The sequence below is a fragment of the Vulpes vulpes genome, chromosome 1 (genome assembly GCF_048418805.1).
Source record: "Vulpes vulpes isolate BD-2025 chromosome 1, VulVul3, whole genome shotgun sequence".
In the NCBI taxonomy this organism is placed as follows: Eukaryota; Metazoa; Chordata; class Mammalia; order Carnivora; family Canidae; genus Vulpes; species Vulpes vulpes.
Genome location: NC_132780.1, coordinates 164,498,148 through 164,521,066, shown reverse-complemented (window position 1 = coordinate 164,521,066; position 22,919 = coordinate 164,498,148). Strand labels below are relative to the sequence as shown.

At 39.7% G+C, this 22,919-nt stretch overlaps 1 protein-coding gene across 3 annotated transcripts in view; it reads left to right on the top strand.

The window, feature by feature from the left end:
- The first annotated feature begins 3,412 nt into the window (after positions 1-3,412).
- Positions 3,413-22,919, top strand: part of SLC17A5 (solute carrier family 17 member 5) — a 35,887-nt gene continuing 16,380 nt past the window's right edge. The window contains exons 1-7 of one of the 3 annotated variants that reach the window (XM_026007373.2): positions 3,413-3,637; positions 10,807-11,003; positions 12,765-12,998; positions 16,302-16,389; positions 18,298-18,384; positions 19,401-19,519; positions 22,432-22,590. In XM_026007373.2, coding sequence (XP_025863158.1) covers positions 3,544-3,637; positions 10,807-11,003; positions 12,765-12,998; positions 16,302-16,389; positions 18,298-18,384; positions 19,401-19,519; positions 22,432-22,590 — 978 coding nt within the window. In that variant the 5' untranslated portion in view covers positions 3,413-3,543. The remainder of the gene's footprint in view (positions 3,638-10,806; positions 11,004-12,764; positions 12,999-16,301; positions 16,390-18,297; positions 18,385-19,400; positions 19,520-22,431; positions 22,591-22,919) is intronic. The other 2 variants (XM_072735492.1, XM_072735498.1) reach the window with 2 other exon arrangements.

Below are 22,919 nucleotides of genomic sequence, written 5' to 3'. Positions count from 1 at the left end.
ATACTGTAAAATGAATACCACAGTACAGTTAACAGTTCTATCCCCTCACATAATTAACATTTGTGTGTGTGTGTGTAGTGATAACATTTAAGATCTACTCTTAACAGCTTCTAATTATATAATACAGTATTGTTAATGATAGTCACCATGCTATACATCAGATCCCCAGAACTTATTCATCTTATAACTGGGAGTTTGTACCCTTTCACTGACATGTCCTCTGTTTTCCTTACTGCCCCAGCCCCTGGTAACCACCATTCTACTATTTCTAGGAGTTCAGCTTTTTTAGATCCTGCTTATATGTCAAACATACAGTATTTGTGTTTCTCTTTTTATTTCATTTAGCACAATGCTCTCAACATCTATCCATGTTGTTACAAAAGGCAGACTTCCCTTTTCACAGCTAAATAATACTCCATATTCATCATATTAATTTCCATATTCCATTATAAATAGTGTATCACATTTTCTTTATCCATTTATCAACAGATGATGTTTGATCATCAAACACTGATGTTTGATGTTAGGTTGTTTCTCGATCTTGGCTGTTGGGAATCACACTGCAAAAAAAAAAAAAAAAAAAAAGCTGCAATGAACAATGAACATGAAGGTGCAGATATCTCTTTGAGATAATGTTTTCAGGGGCACCTAGATGGCTCAGTGGTTGAACGTCTGCCTTTGGCTCAGGCCATGATCCCAGGGTCCTGGGATTAAGTCCCACATCAGGATCCCTATAGGTAGCCTGCTTCTCCCTCTGCTTATGTCTCTGCCTCTCTATGTGTCTCTCATGAATAAATAAAATATTTTTTAAAAAGAGAGAGAGATAGCATTTTCACTTCCTTCAGTTATATACCCAGCAGTGGTAAGTTTGTTTTTAACTCTTTTTAAAAAGATTTTATTTTTATTTATTCATGAGAGACACACAGAGAGAGAGAGAGAAAGGGGGGGGGCAGAGACACAGGCAGAGGGAGAAGCAGACTCCATGCAGGGAGCCCAATGTGGGACTCAATCTCAGTCTCAAGGATCTCCAGGATCAAGCCCTAGGCTGAAGACCGCGCTAAACTGCGCTAAACTGCTGAGCCACCCGGGATGCCCTGTTTTTAACTTTTTAAGGAATCCCCATACTGTTTTCCACAGTGGCTGTACCAGTTCACATTCCCACCACCAATGGTGCATGAGAGTTCCTTTTATCTCCAAACCTCGCCAACACTATCTCTTCTCGATGATAACCATTCTGATAGATGTGAGGTGATGTCTAGTTGTAGTTTTGATTTAGATTTCCCTGATGATCAGTGATGTTGAGCATCTTTCATGTACCTGTTGGCAATTTCCATGTCTTCTTTGGAAAATGTCTACTCCAGTCCTTTGTCCATTTTTTAATCCTATTGTTTGGTTTTAGTTTTGCTATTAAGTTGTGTAAGTTCCTTAAATATTTGGATATTCACCCCTTACCAGATAGATGGCTTGCAAATATTCTCTCCAGTTTCAGAGGTTGCCTTCTATTTTCCTGAGTGTTTCATTTGCTGTGCAGAGCTTTTTAGTTTGATATAGATCCACTTATTTTTTTATTTTGTTGTTAGAATCTTTATTCCATGGTCCAAGTGTTCTATAAACTTCCTATTCAGAATTTGATCACCTGGATGCTTCTTAGCAATACAGAATCTCAGGCCCACCCCAGATGTATTGGTCAGGATTCTCCAGAGAAACAGCACCAGGGCAGCCCGGGTGGCTCAGCGGTTTAGCGCCTGCCTTCAGCCCAGGGCGTGATCCTGGAGACCCCTGATCGAGTCCCACGTTGGGCTCCTTGCATGGAGCCTGCTTCTCCCTCTGCCTGTGTCTCTGCCTCTCTCTCTCTCTCTCTCTCTCTCTGTCTCTCATGAATAAGTAAAATCTTAAAAAAAAAAAAAAAAAAAAAAAACAGCACCAATAGAAAGGGAAAGGGACAGACAGAGAGTGTGTGTAAAAAGTTGTAAAAGAAATTGGCTCATGCAATTATGATGGCTGGAAAGCCAAATCCGCAGCGTGAGCCAGAGACCCCGAGGAGCCTGTGGTGCAAATAAAATCTAGTCTGCTGGACAACCCCCCCTTGGTTGGGGAGTGGGGTCTCCTGCTCTGTTCAGGCCTTAGTTTAAATAAACTTAATCCACATTATAGAGAACAATCTGATTTAGCCAGAGTTCACGGATTTAAATGTTAACCTCATCCGAAAACCCCTTCAGGTTGACACACAAAATTAACTGTCACACCAGACCTGATAATTCTGAATCCGCATTTTTAAAAGATCTCCTGGGTCATTTTACACATATTCAAGTTAGAGTGCCACTGCTGTAGAAGATTCCTAAAGGGGGCCAGAATCCCCCCTTCAAGAGCTTAAAATATACATGGTAATTTCACAGGACTTGATCTGTTGTTGTTTTAACTTGACAACCTTCCTAGCATTTATTGATCCGGAAGTGGGGGGGGGGGGATTCCTTCAGAAATCCCCACTCTGCGCTGGGTGAGGGTGACCCTCCCATTTTTCCCACGTGGACCTCACCGGGCTTCTGTCCTGGCTTTTTAAATTAACATCCTGTGTCTTCCCGATTACAGCGAGTTCCCCAAGGGCATCTAACATCTTATTTCCCCTCTCTCCGGGACTCTTAGGATAGCAACCCAACCGAAGCCCAGGTGGGGACTGCAGGGCCACCCCCATCCCACGCCCGGCCCATCCCCCAACACCCCCGCCCCGCCCCGCCCCGCCCCGCCCCCAAGGCCGACTGGTCCATTTTCCTCTTTCTCAGTCAGCAAATGCCAGAAGTTATTATTATTCGAACTAGACCTAGGGAGACGCTGCACACAGAGACATCACATGGATGAGAGGGCTCTGCAGGTGGAAGCATATGTAACTGACAGTATTGCCATTTTTGCCCCACAAAATAGGCGATTCCATAGGACTGAACAAGGTTTCCATGTGGTGATTTTCCTCCGCAAAAAACGACTTTAGGGACAATGTGCTGTCACGGGTAGATGGTAACAGGGTTGCTAATATTCATGTCAACTTGCTACTGAAAACGTCAAATACCATCGAGTTCCCCCATTCCGATGGACGTCCTCCCCTCAATTATGCGCCGTTCCAGTCCTCGCGGCTGCCTCCAGGGTCCCACTCACCCCGGGTCCCGGAGGGTCAGCCCCTACGCTTTACCAGGGAGCCGCAAGAGGGGAGAGCGTCGCCCCGGGGACCAACGGCGACCCGCCACGCCCAGAACCCAAGGGGCGAGATGGCCCCACTGCCCCCGCGCCCACCCGCCCACACGCCCGCAATCCCGCCACCCGCCCGCGTGGCCCGCGAAGCCCGCACCTAAGATGGCGGCGGGGGCGGAGCCGGCGTCGGCGCGGCCGCCTGGGGGCGGGGCCGCGGTGACAGCGCGCGGCTGAGGGGCGGGGCCAGGCCCGGGGCGGAGCCAGCGCCACCGCCCCGCCCCGCCAGCGCGGCCCCGGCCTTCTGCGGTCCCGTCCCGGATCTCCTTTCCTCCGGGATAGCGCTCCTGCTTCTCGGGGGGCGTTATGAGGTCCCCGATTCGGGGCCTGGCCTCGAGCGATGGCGAGGAGGGCTCAGATAGGACGCCCCTCCTGCAGAGCACCCCGCGGGTGGAAGCCGGTGAGCAGCGGACCTGTCCCGGGGCGGGGGGGGCCAGGATACTCCGCGCCCTTGGCCGAGGGGACCAGAGCTGCTTAGGTGTCAGGGGTCTTGAGGAAGGGAAGCCGAGGCGCGAGGGAACTGGAGGGGGGGGCGTCTGTCCAGGGCCCCGCTTAGCCCCCGCCCACCTGGGTGCCCAGAAGCCGTTCTGGGGGTCGGGCGGGGACCGTGAGGCCGGGCGGGGCTGCAGGCTTGGGTGGGGCCTCGGCAGGTGCAGCCCCGCGGGGTCTGGGCGGGAGCTGCCGGGCGCCGCCGGTGCTGGGCTCCGGGCAGTTGTCGGTCATATCGAGCAGGGGACCCCTTGGAGGAATGTATTGTAGGAGAACCTGTAAATCAGTGAGAAGGGCCGGGCGGAAGAGCCGGAGTAGAAGCAAGCCGGGAAAGAAAGCTGCACAGCGGTGGGCAAAGGGTCGGCCCGCGCTGGCCGCTCTTCCTCCCTGTCACCGCCAGGTTTCCGCAGCTGCTGTCAGCCGGCGGGCAGTCTGGTAGCGCCCGGGGCGAGCAGCGAGACCCAGAAAGAGGACTGAGGTTCACATTTGTGTGCATGTGGAGGAAAACTATTGCATAACCCAGCGAATATCTTGACTTTGTTTCCATATGGTAGTTTACGATTACATCGCAGCCCTCTATGATTTAGGTTAGGAAACAGCTTAGTTATCCTCAAGATCGAATACCTATAAAACTCTGCTATAATTTGCCGGTGGTCCTGCAGCAAATAGAAAAGAAGGACTTCATAACATGTATCTTCCCTCGATTTGGGGAAATTACAATATATTGCTCTTTAATACGGATACCTACATTTATAAACATAAATGTAACTTCTTTAAAAGTAATTAAAACTAAGGAATAAATCCGTTTGCATGCATTCTGTAGTCTCAAAGATGTGTGCATGAGAAACAGAGTTGAATTAGAAATTTGACTTTTCCTGACCAGAAAGAGGATCATCCTGTGGTTATCTTTTTAAATTTGATTTAAATGTCACCAGATGGTGGCAGTAGATGTGGCAACGTAAGAGCTCCATCCATGGGTTAGAGCTTATTTTTGAGGACACTCTGTAAATACTGTACCAATGATGTTTTACCTGGAAGTGGACTTAGTTCCATAAACTGAGCTTTTTCTGTGGCATACACGGTTTCATTTCTATAATCTTCTGTAAAATAGTCTAGTATGGAAATACAGAAATATTCAAGATATTCCCTGGAGGCTACTATATGGTGTTGCAGTTGAGAAAATATACATAGCTGTACCTTATCTATGCCTAAGTGTATAGTTTTGATTTTCAGGAGATAAAGGCTGATAAAATGTACATCATAATATTTTACAGTAGTAAAATGACCTTAGAAACTAACCACCATCTGGTGATGCATTATTTTATACATAGAGAACCAAGGGCCACAGAGGTTACATTCCCAAAAGTTGGATGTAGCTACTTGTGTTATATTTGAGAAATTCCTATTTGAAAAATCCTTAATCATTTTTACTTGATCCATCACAAATTTGAGAGTTCCCCCCACTCCACTGTGTATATGTTGACGTGGTTTTAAATTATACTTAGTGTTTCTTTATTAAGAAAGCTAAAATTAAGATATGTTTCTTGAGTGTTAAAAATCAGTGCCCCTCAGGTTGATGTAATATGATGGATTCTTAGTAACCCCACTATTATTTGCCCCTCAAGCATTTGCTTTTACTCAGCCTGGTGGATTTCAGACATGCACACTAAAATGATGGGGGGAGGCTGGTTCAACACTGAGAAACCAGAGGAAGTTATAGATTTTCCTGCTGAATTTAGGTAGGAGGAAGGGAGGGAACTAAGCAAGGAAGAGCAAAGCTTCCCCTCTCACACGTGAAAATTCTTCATTTCTCACACTTATACCAGTTGGAGTTTTACTTTTTTATGAATGACATATGTCTTACATTTGATTAAGTGAATTTTCAGGATACTATTGCACCAAAAATGTGCTCATTCATCTTAGGGAAAATCAATTTTAGGGCTTCTAAGACATTTCTTTGTGTTTAAAGACAGAGTAGAGGGCACCTTGGGTGGCTCAGTGGTTGAGTGTCTGCCTTTGGCTCAGGTCCTGATCCCGGGATCCTAGGATTGAGTCCCTCACAGGGCTCCCTGCAGGGAGCCTGCTTCTCCCTCTTTGTTTCTGTCTCTCTCTGTCTTTCATGAATAAATAAATAAAACCTTAAAAAATCTTTAAAAAAGACAGAGCATAGATCTGGAGTCAGAATCCCTAACTGCCAAACCTAGCTCTGCTAACTAGCTGTGTGAGCTTTAGCAATTACCTAAACTCTCTATGCTTTCCTTATCAATAAATCAGGGAAAATAATATACCTAACTTATAGGGTTATTATGAGGATTAAATGGGTTAATAGGAAATTCTTAGAAGAGTTTGGTACATACTAAATATTAGTTACTATTATTATTATTATCAATAAAGACCGTTTAGATTTTGCATTCCTCAGAGAAGTTGGGCACAGCAAAATGAGGTCCCCATTCTTCATGGTCATGCTATATTGGAACTTGTGATTTCTAGCTTGTAATAGTTTATTCTGTGCCCAGAATTTTGTTTTCATTGATGGGAGAGGAATGTTTTGTTTGTTTGGATTTTTGCCTCTACTATTCTGTTGAGGGGGTTACATTCAGGGTTCAGTTACACCAGCATTGAGTTTCACAAATATACTTCCTATGTGAATATAGTCTTAAATATAAGATATGGAATGCTGGTAGAGAGCAACTATGTTACAGAATGAAGGCAAATGTCCTTGAGTCATTGGACCATTGGTCATGATGTGATAACCAATAGTAACTGAATCCATTTTAATGAAATTTGGCATTTTCACATAAATGGGTATTAATATGGAAGCTAAGAATGCATAAGGATTTAGCAGGAATTAATTACCCGTACGGCAGAATAAGACAGTTGAATATTACCCTTTTTAAACACAAAACATATTGTATTCATGTTAGATAGGAAATCTTTTTTTCTTTTTAAGGTTTTTTTTAATTAATTTATTTATTTATTAAAGATTTTATTTATTTATTTATTCATGAGAGACACACAGAGAGAGGCAGAGACACAGGCAGAGGGAGAAGCAGGCTCCATGCAGGGAGCCCGATGTGGGACCGGATCCTAAGACTCCAGGATCATGCCCGGGGCGAAGGCAGGCGCTAAAACGCTGAGCAATCTAGGGATCAGGAGATCTTTTTTAATGCAATTCCTGGGCCATGAGGGCTCATAATGTCCAGTGCCCACCTTCTTCTAGGAAAAATCATCATCTGTGTGGGCCAGTACTGCTAACCATGGAGTTTCCACCTCAGTCTCAGCCCCTCACAATCAGTACCCTTGCTCGTCCCCACTGCCAAACCCTTGCACAAAGACTAAATGCCTGGCATTCTCAGGTATTCACCAGCCTTCACTCCACCCACATCCTTGCTTCAACAGAAACCTGGCCTTCTGGGCATATCATTCTCACTCCTCACTGCTGCCTCAAGGGGTTATTATTTTCTTTTGCCATGTACTAATTGATGGGATTGACTCTACCTTATTCCACATGGATGATGCTTCCAGACAATTACCCCTCCACTCTCAATGCCTCAAAGACTAAGTATAAATGTTCTTTCTCCAAGAGGCCTTCCCTGACACACCACACATGCACACACATGCGCACGCACATGTGCACTCAAGCAATTTAATGTGACTCCTTGGCCACTTGTTACATGCATATATTTTAGCGCTTAATCTTATTGGTATAACTTTCTTCAGGGTGAATAAGAAAGGAACTCACTTTTGCTGGGTGCTTATCATAACTGCTCTAGAGTATTTAATTTAATCCACACACAACCCAGTGAAATGGATGATAGTTACCTCACTTTAAAGTCAAGAAACCTGAGAATGAAAACTTTTTTTTTTAATTTCATTTATTTGAGAGAGAAAGAAAGAGTGCAAGAGGTGGAGGAGCAGGGCTGGGGAGGGGGAGATCAGAGGGAGAGGAGAGAGAAGAACAAGCCGACTATCTGCACTGAACACCAAGCCCAATGCAGGGCTCAATCCCAGGACCCTGAGATCTTGACCTGAGCCAAAACCAAGGTCAGATGTTCAACCAACTGAGCCACAAGAATGAAAACTATTAAGTAACTTCTCCCAAAGACACACAGCCAGTGAGATTCAGGACTGACATTCATTCTCAGATTTCCTTCTCTCTAAATTAGCCTGTGTTCTTTATTACACCCACTCCACGTTCCTAAATTTAAACCATATTTTAGAAGCTGATGTTTGTTTTGATGGGTGCTCTGTTCGTTATGCAAGCATGATTTTGCTTTGAACTTGATTTCAGTGTGACAAATGCTTGATGGATGTTCTCTCTCTTCATGATACGAGCATTCTTTTGTTGGACCAATTTCAAACATTATCCAAATTCACAGGCACATTTTTTCTTGTCACCATGCTTTCTTGAAATAAAATTTTTCTGACTGATTTGTAAGCATCAGCCATTTTTATAAAGCCATTTTTATTTTTTAAAAAGATACATTTTTAATATCTCTTACAACCACATAGCCATAAACTTTGTGACATTTGTGTTGGCTTTTTATTTTCTGATTATTGATTGTGCCCCCAAAAGTTAAAATTGCCTGATCCATAACTTCTAGACCAGTTTCTCAAGTAATATCAAGTTGCTAGCCCAACATCTTCATGGGATATTATAATCATAGTCCAAATCAAGCATCACATGGGGAGAAACTGATTACAATAAAATAAGGTAACTGCAAATAGGATAGAGAGGTGTAGTAACATTACGAGTCAGAGTGGCATAAAACAAAGTTGTCTAGACTAATTAGTAAATTGAATTACTAGTAACTTCATCCCTCCCTTTCACTTACTCCCACATCTAATACATAGGCATGGTTTGTCAGTTCTGCTTTTAAATTTATCTCACATATGCCCATTTCTCTCCATTGCCTCTGCTTTATCCTAGTTTATGCCACCTTCATCTCTTCCCTAGAAAACTACAGTTTTCTGTAAGTAAACTTAAGTGATCTTTTGAGTCTACATCTTCTACCGCCATTCACACTCCTCCCCCACTGTAATCTCCACACAACAACCAGAGAAGCTCTTGAAACCATAAATTACCTGCTGTCATTCCTCTGCTGAAAAACGAAATGAGCTTTGTAAATAGTACCTTGGCAAAGCAGATAGTACATATACCTGGAGTTTTCTTCCTCCAGATTACTTCAAGTAACATGCTTTGCTTGTCCAAAGCTGGCAAGATTATGAGTCCCCCCTCCAGACCTCTGTGTAGTACTGTCCAACACAGGAGGATGACAAAACATGCCTTACACTCTCCAAAGTCTCTTAACTAGACAGCAGCCTGTTTGGTTGCAACAGAGAGCACGTGTGTCTGGATTCAGGTAACAGAGACAGCATGAACAGAGCCTTAGAATTGCCAACGCAATTCTCACAGGTCAGGATCTATGGCAGTAGTGCCATAATTATAATAGCTATATTCCTGTATAGAGTCAAGAAGGCCAAATGAAAAATACTCTGGTCAATGATGTAATTCCTGCACAGAGGAAAAATTGATTGCAGTGGTTAAGTGTGTGAGGGCTTACAGAAAAGTGAGATGGATCATGATACATTAATATAACCCTAAGTAGAATTATGTCATATTCATGAATACTTCAGCCTGAATCAGCACTAAAAGCTTTGTACTCTGAAAAAGGTAGTTGTTTGAGGTTGAGTCAGTGAAAGCACTAGGATTCCTGAGTAGGGGAAAAGACACACACAGGTACAGTGTTAATATGTCATTACCAAATAAAAGCATACATATATTCATGTATATGTATTTAACTTTAGATTGTCATTACCACGTAAAATAGATGTTTATATATTCTGACAGCTATTTATCAAACACTCGGTATCTACCAAACTTAAAGGTGTACAATCCTGGATTAGCCACTCTCTGTCAATAAGGGATCAATCAACCTTAACTTCCTAAATTCCTGTCTCCTCTCCAGTTCGCAACTCAGCAAAAGAAGAAAAAGACCAAATAATGTGCATACGCCTGTAATTAAAGTAAAAAATAGATCAAAACTCCTCCTCTCACATGATCTTTCATTGGTTCCGCCGACCAATTCCACCTTCCCTTTTTTTTTTTTCCAATCCTTGCGGCACATTCACTTACTTCCTTTTTCAATGTGGGCCCTTTAAGCACTTTCAACTGAGCAACTGTCACAGATGCTGCAACTGTCATAGATTCTGCAAGTTTGCTTCTGGATTCTTACATACATTTAGTTTAGGAGGGCCTTAAGTATTAATCATGGCTTCTGATTCAAACCCAGCCTCTGAGGATACTTTTCAAGGTAAGAAATTTATCAAGAGGGGTTTCATGCCCTAGCCTAGGCAGGAAACTTTTTGTGCCATGCTACAATTACAATGAGATGGCTACTAATCCATAAGTCCATAGTATCCGTGCTTTGCTGTATTGAGTATTCTAGTACTGATTGGCCAGGTTTTACATTGTTTCTTAGAAATAATGATGCCATTAAAACCCTTATCTGTTTTTCTTGCATCTTTATCAACTGACCGGGATAGGGATTTAGGTTTGACTCTATAATTGAGATTTTTCTCTTTTTTTTAGAGAGAGCAAGAGAGCATGCATGCAAGGGGGGGTAGGGTGTGGGATGATGGGAGGGAGAGGGGCAGAGGGAGAGGGAGAAAGAATCTAAAGCAGGCTCTGCACCCAGTGGAGAGCCGACCTGGGGCTCTATCTCACAATCCTGAGATCATGACCTGAGCCAAAATCAAGAGTCAACTGACTAAGCCACCCAGGCACTCCTGTAATGGACATTTTTCTGAGCAAAGTTGATAAAGCTATTGCCTTCATGTCTTAAGAAACTATCTGATAGTCCAGGCTCTCATGTGTTAAATATTTATCAAAACTACAGCTACCGAGAACAAATTCTCTTTGATAAATGTTTTTAGATATGCTTAACCTGAAAATATTCTCAGAAAAATATTCATGATTTATTAATTTGTGTACTTCTAAAAAGTAACCTTTTTAGTAATTTAGACAATATCACCTCAGTTATTCTTCTAGTGAAAGTTGTCTCCCAATATTTATTTCAGCTCCAGTGTGCTGCTCTGCTCGTTACAACTTAGCAGTTTTGGCTTTTTTTGGTTTCTTCGTTCTCTATGCATTACGTGTGAATCTGAGTGTTGCATTAGTGGATATGGTAGATTCAAATACAACTTTAGCAGATAATAGAACTTCTAAGGAATGTGCAGAGCATTCTGCTCCCATAAAAGTTCTTCATAATCAAACGGTAAGTGCTACTTTTTTAAACAAGCAATCTTAATCCTAAAATATGTCCAAGTAAAAATACTGAAAGGTCTTTCTTCATCCTATAGAAACTGCAAACACTTTATTCCTGTAAGCTCTGAGTCTTTTTCTTTTGTGTTTTTTCAGGAACTGGTTGAATAGTAACGTAACTACAGCTACTGGTGCTTGGTGTAATGCACTTTGATCTGTTTGAAAAGTAGTTTCTCAGTTTCCTCTATAAACATACCAACCATCCTTGAAGATAATTTGGAAAACCTGTTTAGCATACCAGAAACTTTGGTTGTTTTTGAGTCACTATATGGTTTTTATGGGACTATTATTCAATAGCTATTTTACTTAAAAGGCTATGGTTAAAAAAAAAAAAAAAAAGCTATGGTTGCAGGAGAGTTTAGGTCATCTACAGGATGAAAAATAAGAACAGGTCAATTTCTTAGGACATTCTTCTCCAAAATTTATACATGCCTAACCTAAACTGCTTAAATCACTTTGCCTGCTTCATGTTATAGTGGAATTGATGTGTATGCTCACCATTTGTTCAGAACTGAATTTTGCATACTTAAAACATTTTATTTTGCTTATCACATGGGGAGATAGAAAAGGAAAAAAGGCTGGTGTCCTTTTTTATGAGTATATCTTCATCCATTTTCAGTGCCCACAAAGGAGCTGGATCACACTTAGGTTAGTCTCCTGTGCCATTTACAAACAGGAGCATCCAAGCATGGAAGAGGGTTTCTGCCCAAACAAACAAACATACAAAATAATGACTTACCAAAAAAATTTTAATTGATTATTTAAAAACTTTAATAATATTGCTGGATACATGTTTGAATACACATCACCCACTTTCCCTACCTCAACCTGTGACTTCTATAACTTCTGGATAGTTCATGAAATCCAAGAATTCTATAGATAAGTTACAAATTTGTACTTCAAAAAAGGATACTTAGGGGTGCTTTGTATCTTTCCTTTTGGCAAATGCTTTTGTTGATCTAGCTAGTGATCTTCATCTGCTTTATATCAGCAGTAAAAAGAAATCCTGAAATGGTTCTTGACACATTGGCTCAGTGATACAACTGTGAATTAATGATGTCAGATATTCAGATCTGTCACTGACTCTTCATTATGACCTTACTATATGCTGCTACTAATTAAAAGACATTTCCTACCCAGATGAAGTCTATGGCTTGGTTTCAATTCTGAACTCTTTTGTCTTGTTTCGTATGACTTCAAGTGCTTGTTCTGAATCAGGGAAATATTAATGATCTATATCTGTGCAGTTTGTACATACTAATAACCAACGGTAAGTGAACACTTAGTATGTGTGAGGCCTTTTTCATTTAATCTTCTGGATCACAAATCCAATAAGGAATAGAGTTAGGCTTGAACCCAGCCCTGGCTCCAAAGCCTAGCTCAGCCACCAGGGTAGAATTTCTGGATTAAATCTGTGCCTCTTTTTTGAGCCTTCTGGGTTATGGTCATTATAAAACCTCTACAACTAATCCTATAGTCTAGTTTCATAAAATAGCAGGCCTTCTTGAACTTTATGGCTTTCAATTATTGCCCATTCACTTCTAGAAATTGCATGCCTGTATTGTGTCTCACCTACCTGGTAGAAAGTTTGCAAGTTCTTCGGTCTAAAACAGTGGTTCAAAATTACATTTATATGTACTAACATGCCAATTAGACAAAGAAGCTATTTAGTTAAGGTCTTAAGAAGTTGTTTTTTACCTCCTACTCTTTATAGGGTAAAAGGTACCAATGGGATGCAGAAACTCAAGGATGGATTCTCGGTTCTTTTTTTTACGGCTACATCATCACCCAGATTCCTGGAGGATATATTGCCAGCAAAGTCGGGGGGAAACTGCTGCTAGGATTTGGGATCCTTGGCACTGCTGTCTTTACCCTGTTCACTCCCATTGCTGCAGATTTTGGAGTTGGAGCCCTCATTGTACTCAGGGCACTAGAAGGATTAGGAGAGGTAATTTTTTTCTCTCTTTTGTTTTTCTTCTTACCCTGTATCACTTTCTTTTCTTCTTAAAGGTGTTATTCTTTGATATGAATATAAACCAAAAATTAACATCTGAAGATAATAGGGATTTATTTTTTAATTAGAAAAATGATTAACTAGGGCAGCTAGGTGGCTCACTGTTTGAGTGTCTGCCTTTGGCTCAGGTCGTGATTCCAGGGCCCTAGGATCGAGTCCCACATTGGGCTGCCTGTGGGGAGCCTGCTTCTCCCTCTTTCTATATCTCTGTCTCTCCCTCTGTGTCTCTCATGAGTAAATAAATAAAATCTTGAAGAAAAGAAAGAAGAAGAAGAAGAGGAGGAGGAAGAAGAGGAAGAAGGAGGAGGAGGAGGAGGGCAGGGGAGGGGAAGGGAGAGGAGAGGAGAGGTGAGGAGAGGAGAGGAGAGAAGAGGAGAGGAGAGGAGAGGAGAGGAGAGGAGAAGAGAAGAAAGAGAAAAATGATGAACTAGAAAATAACCTGAATAGATTTCATATCAGTGAGCTCAAAGAGTTCTCAAATGGAAGCATATGGAAAATGGAAGATTTGCTAAAAGATCAGAGAAGATACTTTCCAGGGGATACCTCATAGCTCCTACTCATTGCTACTTCAGGAGATAAATATTATCTTAATATAAACCACTATTAAAACAGTTAAGATAGACAAACCATCCTTACCTTTTGAACTTTGGCCACAGATTATCTCTGCCTTATCATTGATTGCCCAGATCTAAAATACATTTTACACAATGAATTGTCAAATTGCCTTGTTTAATTTTAGGTGTGCTGTTATTCAAAGAGCTTCCTCTTTGTTCTTTTAGTTGTTGTTGTTCCCTAACTTAGATACAAATAATTTATCATTCATATATTTATCATTAGTTTTGCGATTCTTCTGACCTTTTTGCTACTTTGGGAATTTTCAGTTTTTATCTCTTTTTTTTCTCTTCTAAGATTTTTACCATTTTTGAAAATTTTAATGCCTTATCTTTCTTTTCCTTTCCACTTCTTTTTTGCATTTCATAATACGTACTTCTATATGTATGTATATATGTATCTTACAGAGGAAAAGAAAGGGAGGCAAGGAGGAGGGATAGAGGGAAAGGGAGAGAGAGTATCATTAAGTATGCTCCATGCCCAGCACAAAGCCCAACGCGAGGCTTGATCTCATGATCCTGAGATCACGACCTGAGCAGAAATCAAGAGTCGGACATTTAACTGATTGAGGCACCCAGGAGCCCCTGTACTTCTTTCTTTAAATAATGATCTCTTTTTGTTTCTAACTTTGAGCTTCTACCTGTGAAACTGAGGCATAGGTTTATTTTTCTCTTAACATTTCTTTAACCCAAGCGAAATAGTGACCTCTGGGTTTGGTGTATAGCATAAAGCTTATGTTATGTTACATAGCGATGTATCGTGCTGTGTTGGAAAAACACTAGCTGGAGTCATAAGACCAGAGTTTGAATAATAACTCCACTGTATCTAATGGTGAAACCTTAGGTAAGTCTTAATCTGTAGACCTCAGTTCCATCATTTTTTAAATTTGGGACTAAAATACCTGCCCCATCCTCAATCATAGCTCAGATTGATGATGATGACTAGAATACTTTGGAAATTGCAAAGTACTTTTTAAATTAAAGCCTTGATCACTCATCTGGGCATTCTTATTTTGTCCTTATGAAATAAAGTTGTACTAAATCACCCCCTTATTTCCAGGTTCTTCTACTTACATAAGTAAAATATACATAATTATAGGATATTTTCTCTGACCCAGATATTGAATCTCCTTGCTGAATGTATTTCCGTATCTTAGCTTCTTGTCTGTTGTGCCACTAATTTAGCATCATAGTGTATTGATTATATTATGACTGCTTCTCAGGACTGTGTTACTTCTGAATAAAGTTAAGTTGTGTTTATTCTTCTTTTGTCTTTCTCTGCTCCTCCAGTATGTATCACATGTGTATTGCCTCATCCATAAGCTTAGGTCAGCATCTTTCATCTCCAGCATCTGATTCACCATAGGTATAAATATACCTATATTGTCCTTAGCGTTTTATAACAAAATTTTCCACAGCATAACCTCTGTGGATGTTTCCTGACACCTTAATCTTTACTCTGTAATGACTCATCCTGCAGATGCCCCATGATACAGATTCTAAATCATTTTTTAAGATTTTATTTTTTTTATTTGAGAGAGAGAAAGAGAGCATGAGCAGAAGGAGCAGAGAGAGAGAGGGAGAGAGAGAAAGAGAGAGAGAATCTCCAGCAGACTCCACACTGAGCATGGTGCCCCATGCAGGGCTTCATCTCATGACCCTGAGATCAAGACCTGAGCCAAAATCAAGAGTCAGCCGCTTAACCAACTGAGCTACCCAGACTCCCCTGTCTAAATCATTTTTGCCCTCCTTTGGTATTTGTCTGTCTGTCTGTCTGTTTTTCTTTCTTTCTTTCAGAAAATCAGCAGAAAGTACAAAGTGTTAAAGCATTTATTCTTGTCTCCATTAATAATAGCACTAGCTACCCTTTAGCTTTATAACAGTCATGCAAGACAGGGAGTATTATCTTTGATTTATATAGATAAACTGAAGTTCAAGGAGGTTAACTAATCTTTGTGAGGCTACAGTTAGTGAGTGGCCAAAGACAGCTGTGAATCCACTGCTTAGAATCTACCAAAATGTATTCCCTCCCACTCTCCCCCAGCATCTCCTCCTCTCCCAAGTCTCTGTGACCCTCCTCCCTCCTCTGTTCCATTGCCTCTTCATATCAGTAACTGGCATTTACTAGGCTAGTTATCACCAAGAAAGAAAAGAAAGACTATAAACACTCTAATTAAATTCATCAGGGTTTTCTGTAGGACAATTTTTTTTTATTAAGGTCAGTGTTCTTTGAATTTTCTTCTAGTATCCCAAAGTATTAGCTCACCATTTTTAAAAGTTTTATGTTGGTAGTAATATTCCCATTTTATTCAGGCCATTAATAAAGTCAATGAGTAAAATTGATCTTGAGAGGGATTCCTTTATGTCATCATGCAGTTTATTCTTTTAGATTTATTGTAACCCTTGTCTTATAATCCTCAAACCAGTTGACAGAATCCATAAATCTTTGTTCAGATTTTGGAAGTACTTCACTATTAGGTACTTTCAAAACTCAACACTGTGAAAAAATTTCACTTCACAGAACCCAATTCTAGTTTAGTTCGAATCCAGAAATTTCTCTTACTGATTTAAAACATTAACCAAACCACCTTGTATTTCAGCCAAAATATCTTTTTCCCCTCTTCAGGGTGTTACATTTCCAGCTATGCATGCCATGTGGTCTTCATGGGCTCCCCCTCTTGAAAGGAGCAAGCTTCTTAGCATTTCATATGCAGGTGAGGTAACTATTCTTATAAAAATATTGCTAGAATTTGTTATGTGTTTATCAGCCTTGGATTTAAAAAAAAAAAAAAAAAAAACTCCTGCATACCAAAATGATGTCAGATGCCACCTTTGGGTAAAAATAAAGTTTTAGAGGTAAATTTTATTATTTTTTCTCTTTGGCTCAACAACACAACAATATGGCTTATTTGACAAATGTCATTTTCTCCATCTGCCACTATTTATTTCAAAACATGTTGCTCATTCAGATGTTTATATAGAGAATGCCATGGCTTTTTTTTTAAGGTCCAACAGCTGGAAAGTTGAACACTTTTGTCCTTAAGTTGTGATTTCTAATCTGATTGTCTAATAAGTGTATCATGACTCTCAGCCCCTGTCTTCATACATCTTTTTTCTCTGCATTTATTTGCCATCATTTTAAACTAAAGGTGAGGTAGCATGAGCTTTTATATGTGAATTATAATTTTACCAGCTCACGCACCAAACGAAAACTTTTGGACCTGACTGCTTTTAAATACAGTGGTTGAGAAAGACCTCTCTGTGGTGATCTGTAAGCTAAAATCTGCAGGATGAGAATGAACCAGTCATGCAAAGAACAGAAGGAGGAGCATTCCAGCCAACCAGAACAGCATGTACAAGGGCTCTCATGCAGGAAATAACATAAGAGTTCAAAGAAATGAAAAACCACTGTGGGTGGCTAGAACTTAATGAATAAAGGGGTTAATGGCATAAGATGAGAAATAGACAAGAGCCCGATTATATCAGCCCTTATGGGCCACAGGAAGAAATGTAGTTGTTATATGTTTTTTTTTCCTCCACAATACAATGGGGAGACATCAGACATGTTTAATAAAGAGAGAGACATCACCCAATTTATATTTTAAGAAGATGATTCTTAAGCCATGTAGAGATTAACATAAGAAATCTGATGATAAGTTCATGAGCAAGTACTACCTATGATTCCTATTTATCTTTGGAGTAAAGTCTGAGCTCAAACTGGAGGGTCAAGATTCTTTACAGTCTTTGCCACTTCATTTCAGCTAGGCTAGTCCCTGGCATATAGTGCCTGCAGTGGAGTAGATGTTCAATAACTATCCAACCTATTTTCCAGCCTTCGTCTTCTGTTCTTTTCCTTCACCCTAAGGGAAGTTCCCAAGCCCACTCTGCTTCCCTACTTCCATTCCTTTGCTCATCCTATTACATCTGCCTCTATATCTTCTTTCTTACCTTGTTTCTATGGTACAAAAATCTTACTCATCATTCAAAGTCTACTGCTGCTTCATATATCTTTTCCTAACCTCTGGAAGTCAGAGATAATCTGTCCTGTATTTGAACTTCCACATTGCTCTGTGACACTTAACACTAACATGTAATAATTTTTGTTTATTTTTATCTCCTCTAAAACCTGACACTAGAAACAATATCTGATTATTTTAACTGCCACTATACCTACTAAATTGTCTTCTATTTGGTGATTAAAATGAATTTCATTATTTGTTGATCTGAAACAATTGCTTGTAATATATTTTGGGCAAATTAGCTTACTAAAAGGTTCATTCTTTTTTCATCAAGTGTACTGCAATACGTTATGTTTATCAGCCTTAGAGACTATCTTAGAACCTTTCCCCAAGCACCTGCATTTCTAACACATTTACTAACAATATGGCATTTACTAGCTCATGTTACAATAAGTCCTATATTGATGATGTGTTCTAATTCATCAATAGCTACATAGTTGTAACTAATGTAATTACAAATTAATGTGTATGTTTCACATATTGTGGGTTTTCTAGTAAATTATTCCTTGAGAGAATCTGTTACCCATCTTCTGTAAGCAGTAGACCTGTCCCCTCCTACTTTATCTGACTACAAAGCTTACAAAGTCTTTGTTGTTGTTCTAGGAGCACAGCTTGGAACAGTAATTTCTCTTCCCCTTTCTGGAATAATTTGTTTCTATATGAACTGGACTTACGTCTTCTACCTTTTTGGTAAGTTTACTCAAAAATTTAACTTAAATCATAATGTAACAAATCCAAAATGTAATAGTAATCTAATAATTGGTTAAAAATATATATTCCAACTAACTGAAGTTACCAACCCCTAAACCACAAAGTTCCAAAATACTTACTTATAATCCGTTTTTTAACTTTTTTTGGCTAAAATGATCTAGTTGAGTTATGATGTGATGTTAATTTTGGAATACTTCTCAATAGAAACTGCTGTTGAATCCAAGACTTTAATGCTATACTCACTATCAAAAATTACAGGGTTGGTTATTATAAAAATTTTTATTTTGAAAAGATTTTTTTCTCAAGAAAAGTAGGGTGCCCTCACTTGGTAGCTTTAATCTTTTTCTCTTTTTATCCAGTCCCAGGGTCTTCCATTTCTCAATCTCATAAGCAGGATGATACATGTTTCTAATAAATTAGATTGCCACGTAGACATTTCATCCAGAAATACATCTGTAATCTAAACAAAAAATAATGGGAATCCCTGGGTGGCTCAGCAGTTTAGTGCCTGCCTTCGGTCCAGAGAGTGATTGAGTCTGGAGTACCAGGATCGAGTCCCAGGATCGAGTTCCAGGATCAAGTCCCGCATCAGGTTCCCTGCATTGCATGGAGCCTGCTTCTCCCTCTGCCTATGTCTCTGCCTTTCTCTCTCTCTTTCTTTGTCTCTCATGAATAAATAAATAAAATTTTTTTCTAAAAATAAACCAAAAACAGGTATCTGTGGAAATAATAGATTGTGGGGATTTATTTTTTTAAATATTTGTCTGGTAGACTCTGATAGAAAGAGTCATGTAGTTAAAGTTGTTCTATTCAAAACTTACAGGAAATAATACAGATAGCAAGTATCCTATTAGGAAAGTATGAGTGGAACTTGAAATCAACACTAAGCTGAAACCAATTTTACACTGAGTTTATAATTACATAATTTTTTCAAGACATGTAAAAATTGTTGTTGGTGCATTCTAATTTTATTTAATTTATTTTTCTATTTTAAGGTATAGTTGGCATCATTTGGTTTATTTTATGGATCTTTTTAGTTAGTGAAACTCCAGAGACTCACAAGACAATCTCCCGCCAGGAAAAAGAATATATTCTTTCATCATTAAAAAATCAGGTATGGACTTTGGCACATTTTTAAAGCAATTTCAGAATTTTTTTTTCCTACAGAATTGAAATACCAGTTTTTTAAACAGATATCTCTATTTTGTATGCTCTGGGCAAAGCAGAGAGCAAGCAAATGAAATAAATGAAGTATTGATTTGTTTAATCTGAGAAATTCCAATTCTTTCAAGATTAAATTCATGAAAAAAGTTACTTTTGTATAAGTTGCTTTTTTATTTTTTTTAAGTAATCTCTACACCCACTGTGGGGCTAAAGCTCACAACCCTGAGATCAAAAGTTGCGTGTTCTACCAACTGAGCCAGTTAGATGCCCCTATAAGTTGCTTGAAACCTTCTAGAATAATGATTATCAATGAGTCTGAAGTTTGTCTTCTTAATTAATAGAAAATAAAATGTTAGTTGTTAGAAAACCAGTGTTTTTATCTGAATTTTATCTATTTATTTACTTTTTTCTTTTTTTCCCTTCCCTCACCCCCTTATCTATATTTTAAATGTGTGATTTAATAAGAAAGACAGCACATTTGTTATGATATATATGATATACACCTACCTGTTTCATCCTCTAGAGTAGATCCTTAGAAAAAAAAAGTTATATGTTGTTAAAGCTAGATTTTTATCACTTAATCAAGCACAGTAAAATGAAATAGAAAAAAAATAAAATGAAATAGACAGTATGTACATGAATTTGACATTTTAATAGGAAAAACTTTTTTATCATGTAAAAATTAGTAATAATAATGTTTAATAGGAGCAGTGTTGAATCTGTTGTATTTGCTGAGCCTACTCTTAATTTGCCTGGTGAAGTAACTGACAAAGGACTCATATGAGGAAATGTGTCTGTTCTGCCATTGTCTTAGTATCCTTCTATACCTGCTAATTCTAATTATTAGAATTCTCTTCTGTAACTATCTCTATAAGAATCTTTTGAAGGGATCCCTGGGTGGCGCAGCGGTTTAGGGCCTGCCTTTGGCCCAGGGCGTGATCCTGGAGACCCAGGATCGAATCCCATGTCAGGCTCCTAATGCATAGAGCCTGCTTTTCCCTCTGCCTATGTCTCTGCCTCTCTGTCTCTCTCTGTATGACTATCATAAATAAATTTTTTTAAAAAAAATTTTTTTAAAAAGAATCTTTTGAAGACATGGTCAATTTTGAAGATGTTTTCATTAAAAATGACTAATAAAATCCATAAATCCCCTTAAAAAGGTGGACATAAACTGTAATACTTTGTAGTATTGAGGGTAAAACAACAAGTGAGGATGCCATTAACCCCTTCATATTGGGGAGATGGTACAATATGTGGCTGTCTGACATACTCCAGGGCCAACCTACTTATTAAATATGAATGGAGTTTAGTTTCTTTTTTTAGAATAAAAGTGAATATAGATAGAAATTCTAAAATGTTTTTTTACACAGCAGTGGATCATCTCACATCTCCCTGGGTTGCTTACACCCTACTTTGAAGACCATTTCTCCAGATGCTGCATAAACAAACCTTCTGTTGCACACTTCTTATAAGTCATTGTAATTGAGGAAAGATTGGATAGTGAAATATGATCTCTAAAAGGACTTCCAGTCTAATTCCTTTGCCCTTATGTCAACCTCTGAATTTGATTATAAAACTATTCTCTATTTTATAGATGGAGAATTTAATAGTGCAGGTGAATTCTGACATTCATAAGTAATGTTTAGGGTTGGCATAATAGCTGTAAGATTACATTTCTATTTTTTCTTTTAACCCAAATCATGGACTCTTCTATTGCTGTTTAAGATTTTGAAAGAGTTGGTTTAAAACTCTGGAATTTATGGGGGCACTGGGTGACTCAGTTGGTTAAGTATCCAGCTTTGATTTCAGCCCAGATCATGATCTCAGGGTCATGAGATCCAGTCCTGCACTGGGCTCTGTGCTCAGCTGGGAGTCTTCTTCTCTTCTTCTCTTCTCTTTCTCTCCTTCTTCCGTTGCTTGTGTTCTTTCTCTCTCTCTCTCTCTAAATAAATAAATCTTTACAAAAAAAAAAAATCTCCAAGGGATCCCTGGGTGGCGCAGCGGTTTGGCGCCTGCCTTTGACCCAGGGCACGATCCTGGAGACCCGGGATCGAATCCCACATCGGGCTCCCGGTGCATGGAGCCTGCTTCTCCCTCTGCCTGTCTTTGCCTCTCTCTCTCTCTCTCTCTCTCTGTGACTATCATAAATTAAAAAAAAGAAAAAAAAATCTCTGGAATTTACTAATCAAGGCTGATAATGTGTTCTAGATTTTCTTTTATTTAAATGTTCTTTTTTTATTTTTTTATTTATGATAGTCACAGAGAGAGAGAGAGGCAGAGACACAGGCAGAGGGAGAAGCAGGCTCCATGCACCGGGAGCCCGACGTGGGATTCGATCCCGGGTCTCCAGGATCGCACCCTGGGCCAAAGACAGGCGCCAAACTGCTGCGCCACCCAGGGATCCCTAAATGTTCTTTTTTTAAAAGATTTTATCTACTTATTCATCAGAGAGAGACAGAGACATATAGGCAGAGGGAGAAGTAGGCTCCCTGTCAGGAGCCCATTGGAGGACTCCATTACAGGACCCCAGGATTATGACCTGAGCCAAAGGCAGGCATCCAACCTCTGAGCCACCCAGGCATCCCAAATTTTATTTTACCTAAAGATTTCATGTATTTATTTGAGAAAGGGTGAAAGAGAGAGAGCACAAGATGGGGAGGGACAGAAGGGCAACAAACTGCACCCCCCTCAGTGGGGAGCCCAATGCAGGGCTTCATCCTGGGACTCCAGGATCATGACCTGAGCCAAAAGCAAGACACTTAACCCACTGATCCACCCAGGCTCCCCGCTGGATGGAGTTTCTGCTGAGCAGGTTTAGGTATAAACACAACATATGCTAATTGTGCCTGTTTTCTTTTTCAGCTTTCATCACAGAAGTCAGTGCCATGGATACCCATGCTAAAATCACTGCCGCTTTGGGCTATTGTAGTAGCACATTTTTCTTACAACTGGACTTTTTACACTTTATTGACGTTATTGCCTACTTACATGAAGGAGATCCTAAGGTTCAATGTTCAAGAGGTAAGAAAAAAATGATCATCTCCTTTTTATATGAAGAGTACGTTTTTAAACTACACACAAAATCTGTTTTTATCTGTTAAAATTAATTTATTTTGGATCTTCCATTTTCCATTCATTTACCGAATTCTAGAGACTGCTCTTTTTGCCTCAGTTTTTCCTCCTTTTTTTTTCAGTGTATCCTTGATTCAAGGTATCTTTTGGCTGGCATCCCCCTTAACCATAAAGGTCTTAGTAGTCCCCAGTAACATGCCAGGATGGCAGATGATGATATTTACTTCTCAAAGGGCTGGTCACAGGACTCTGCTGGCAGCTGAGAGGGGGCTGTGCAG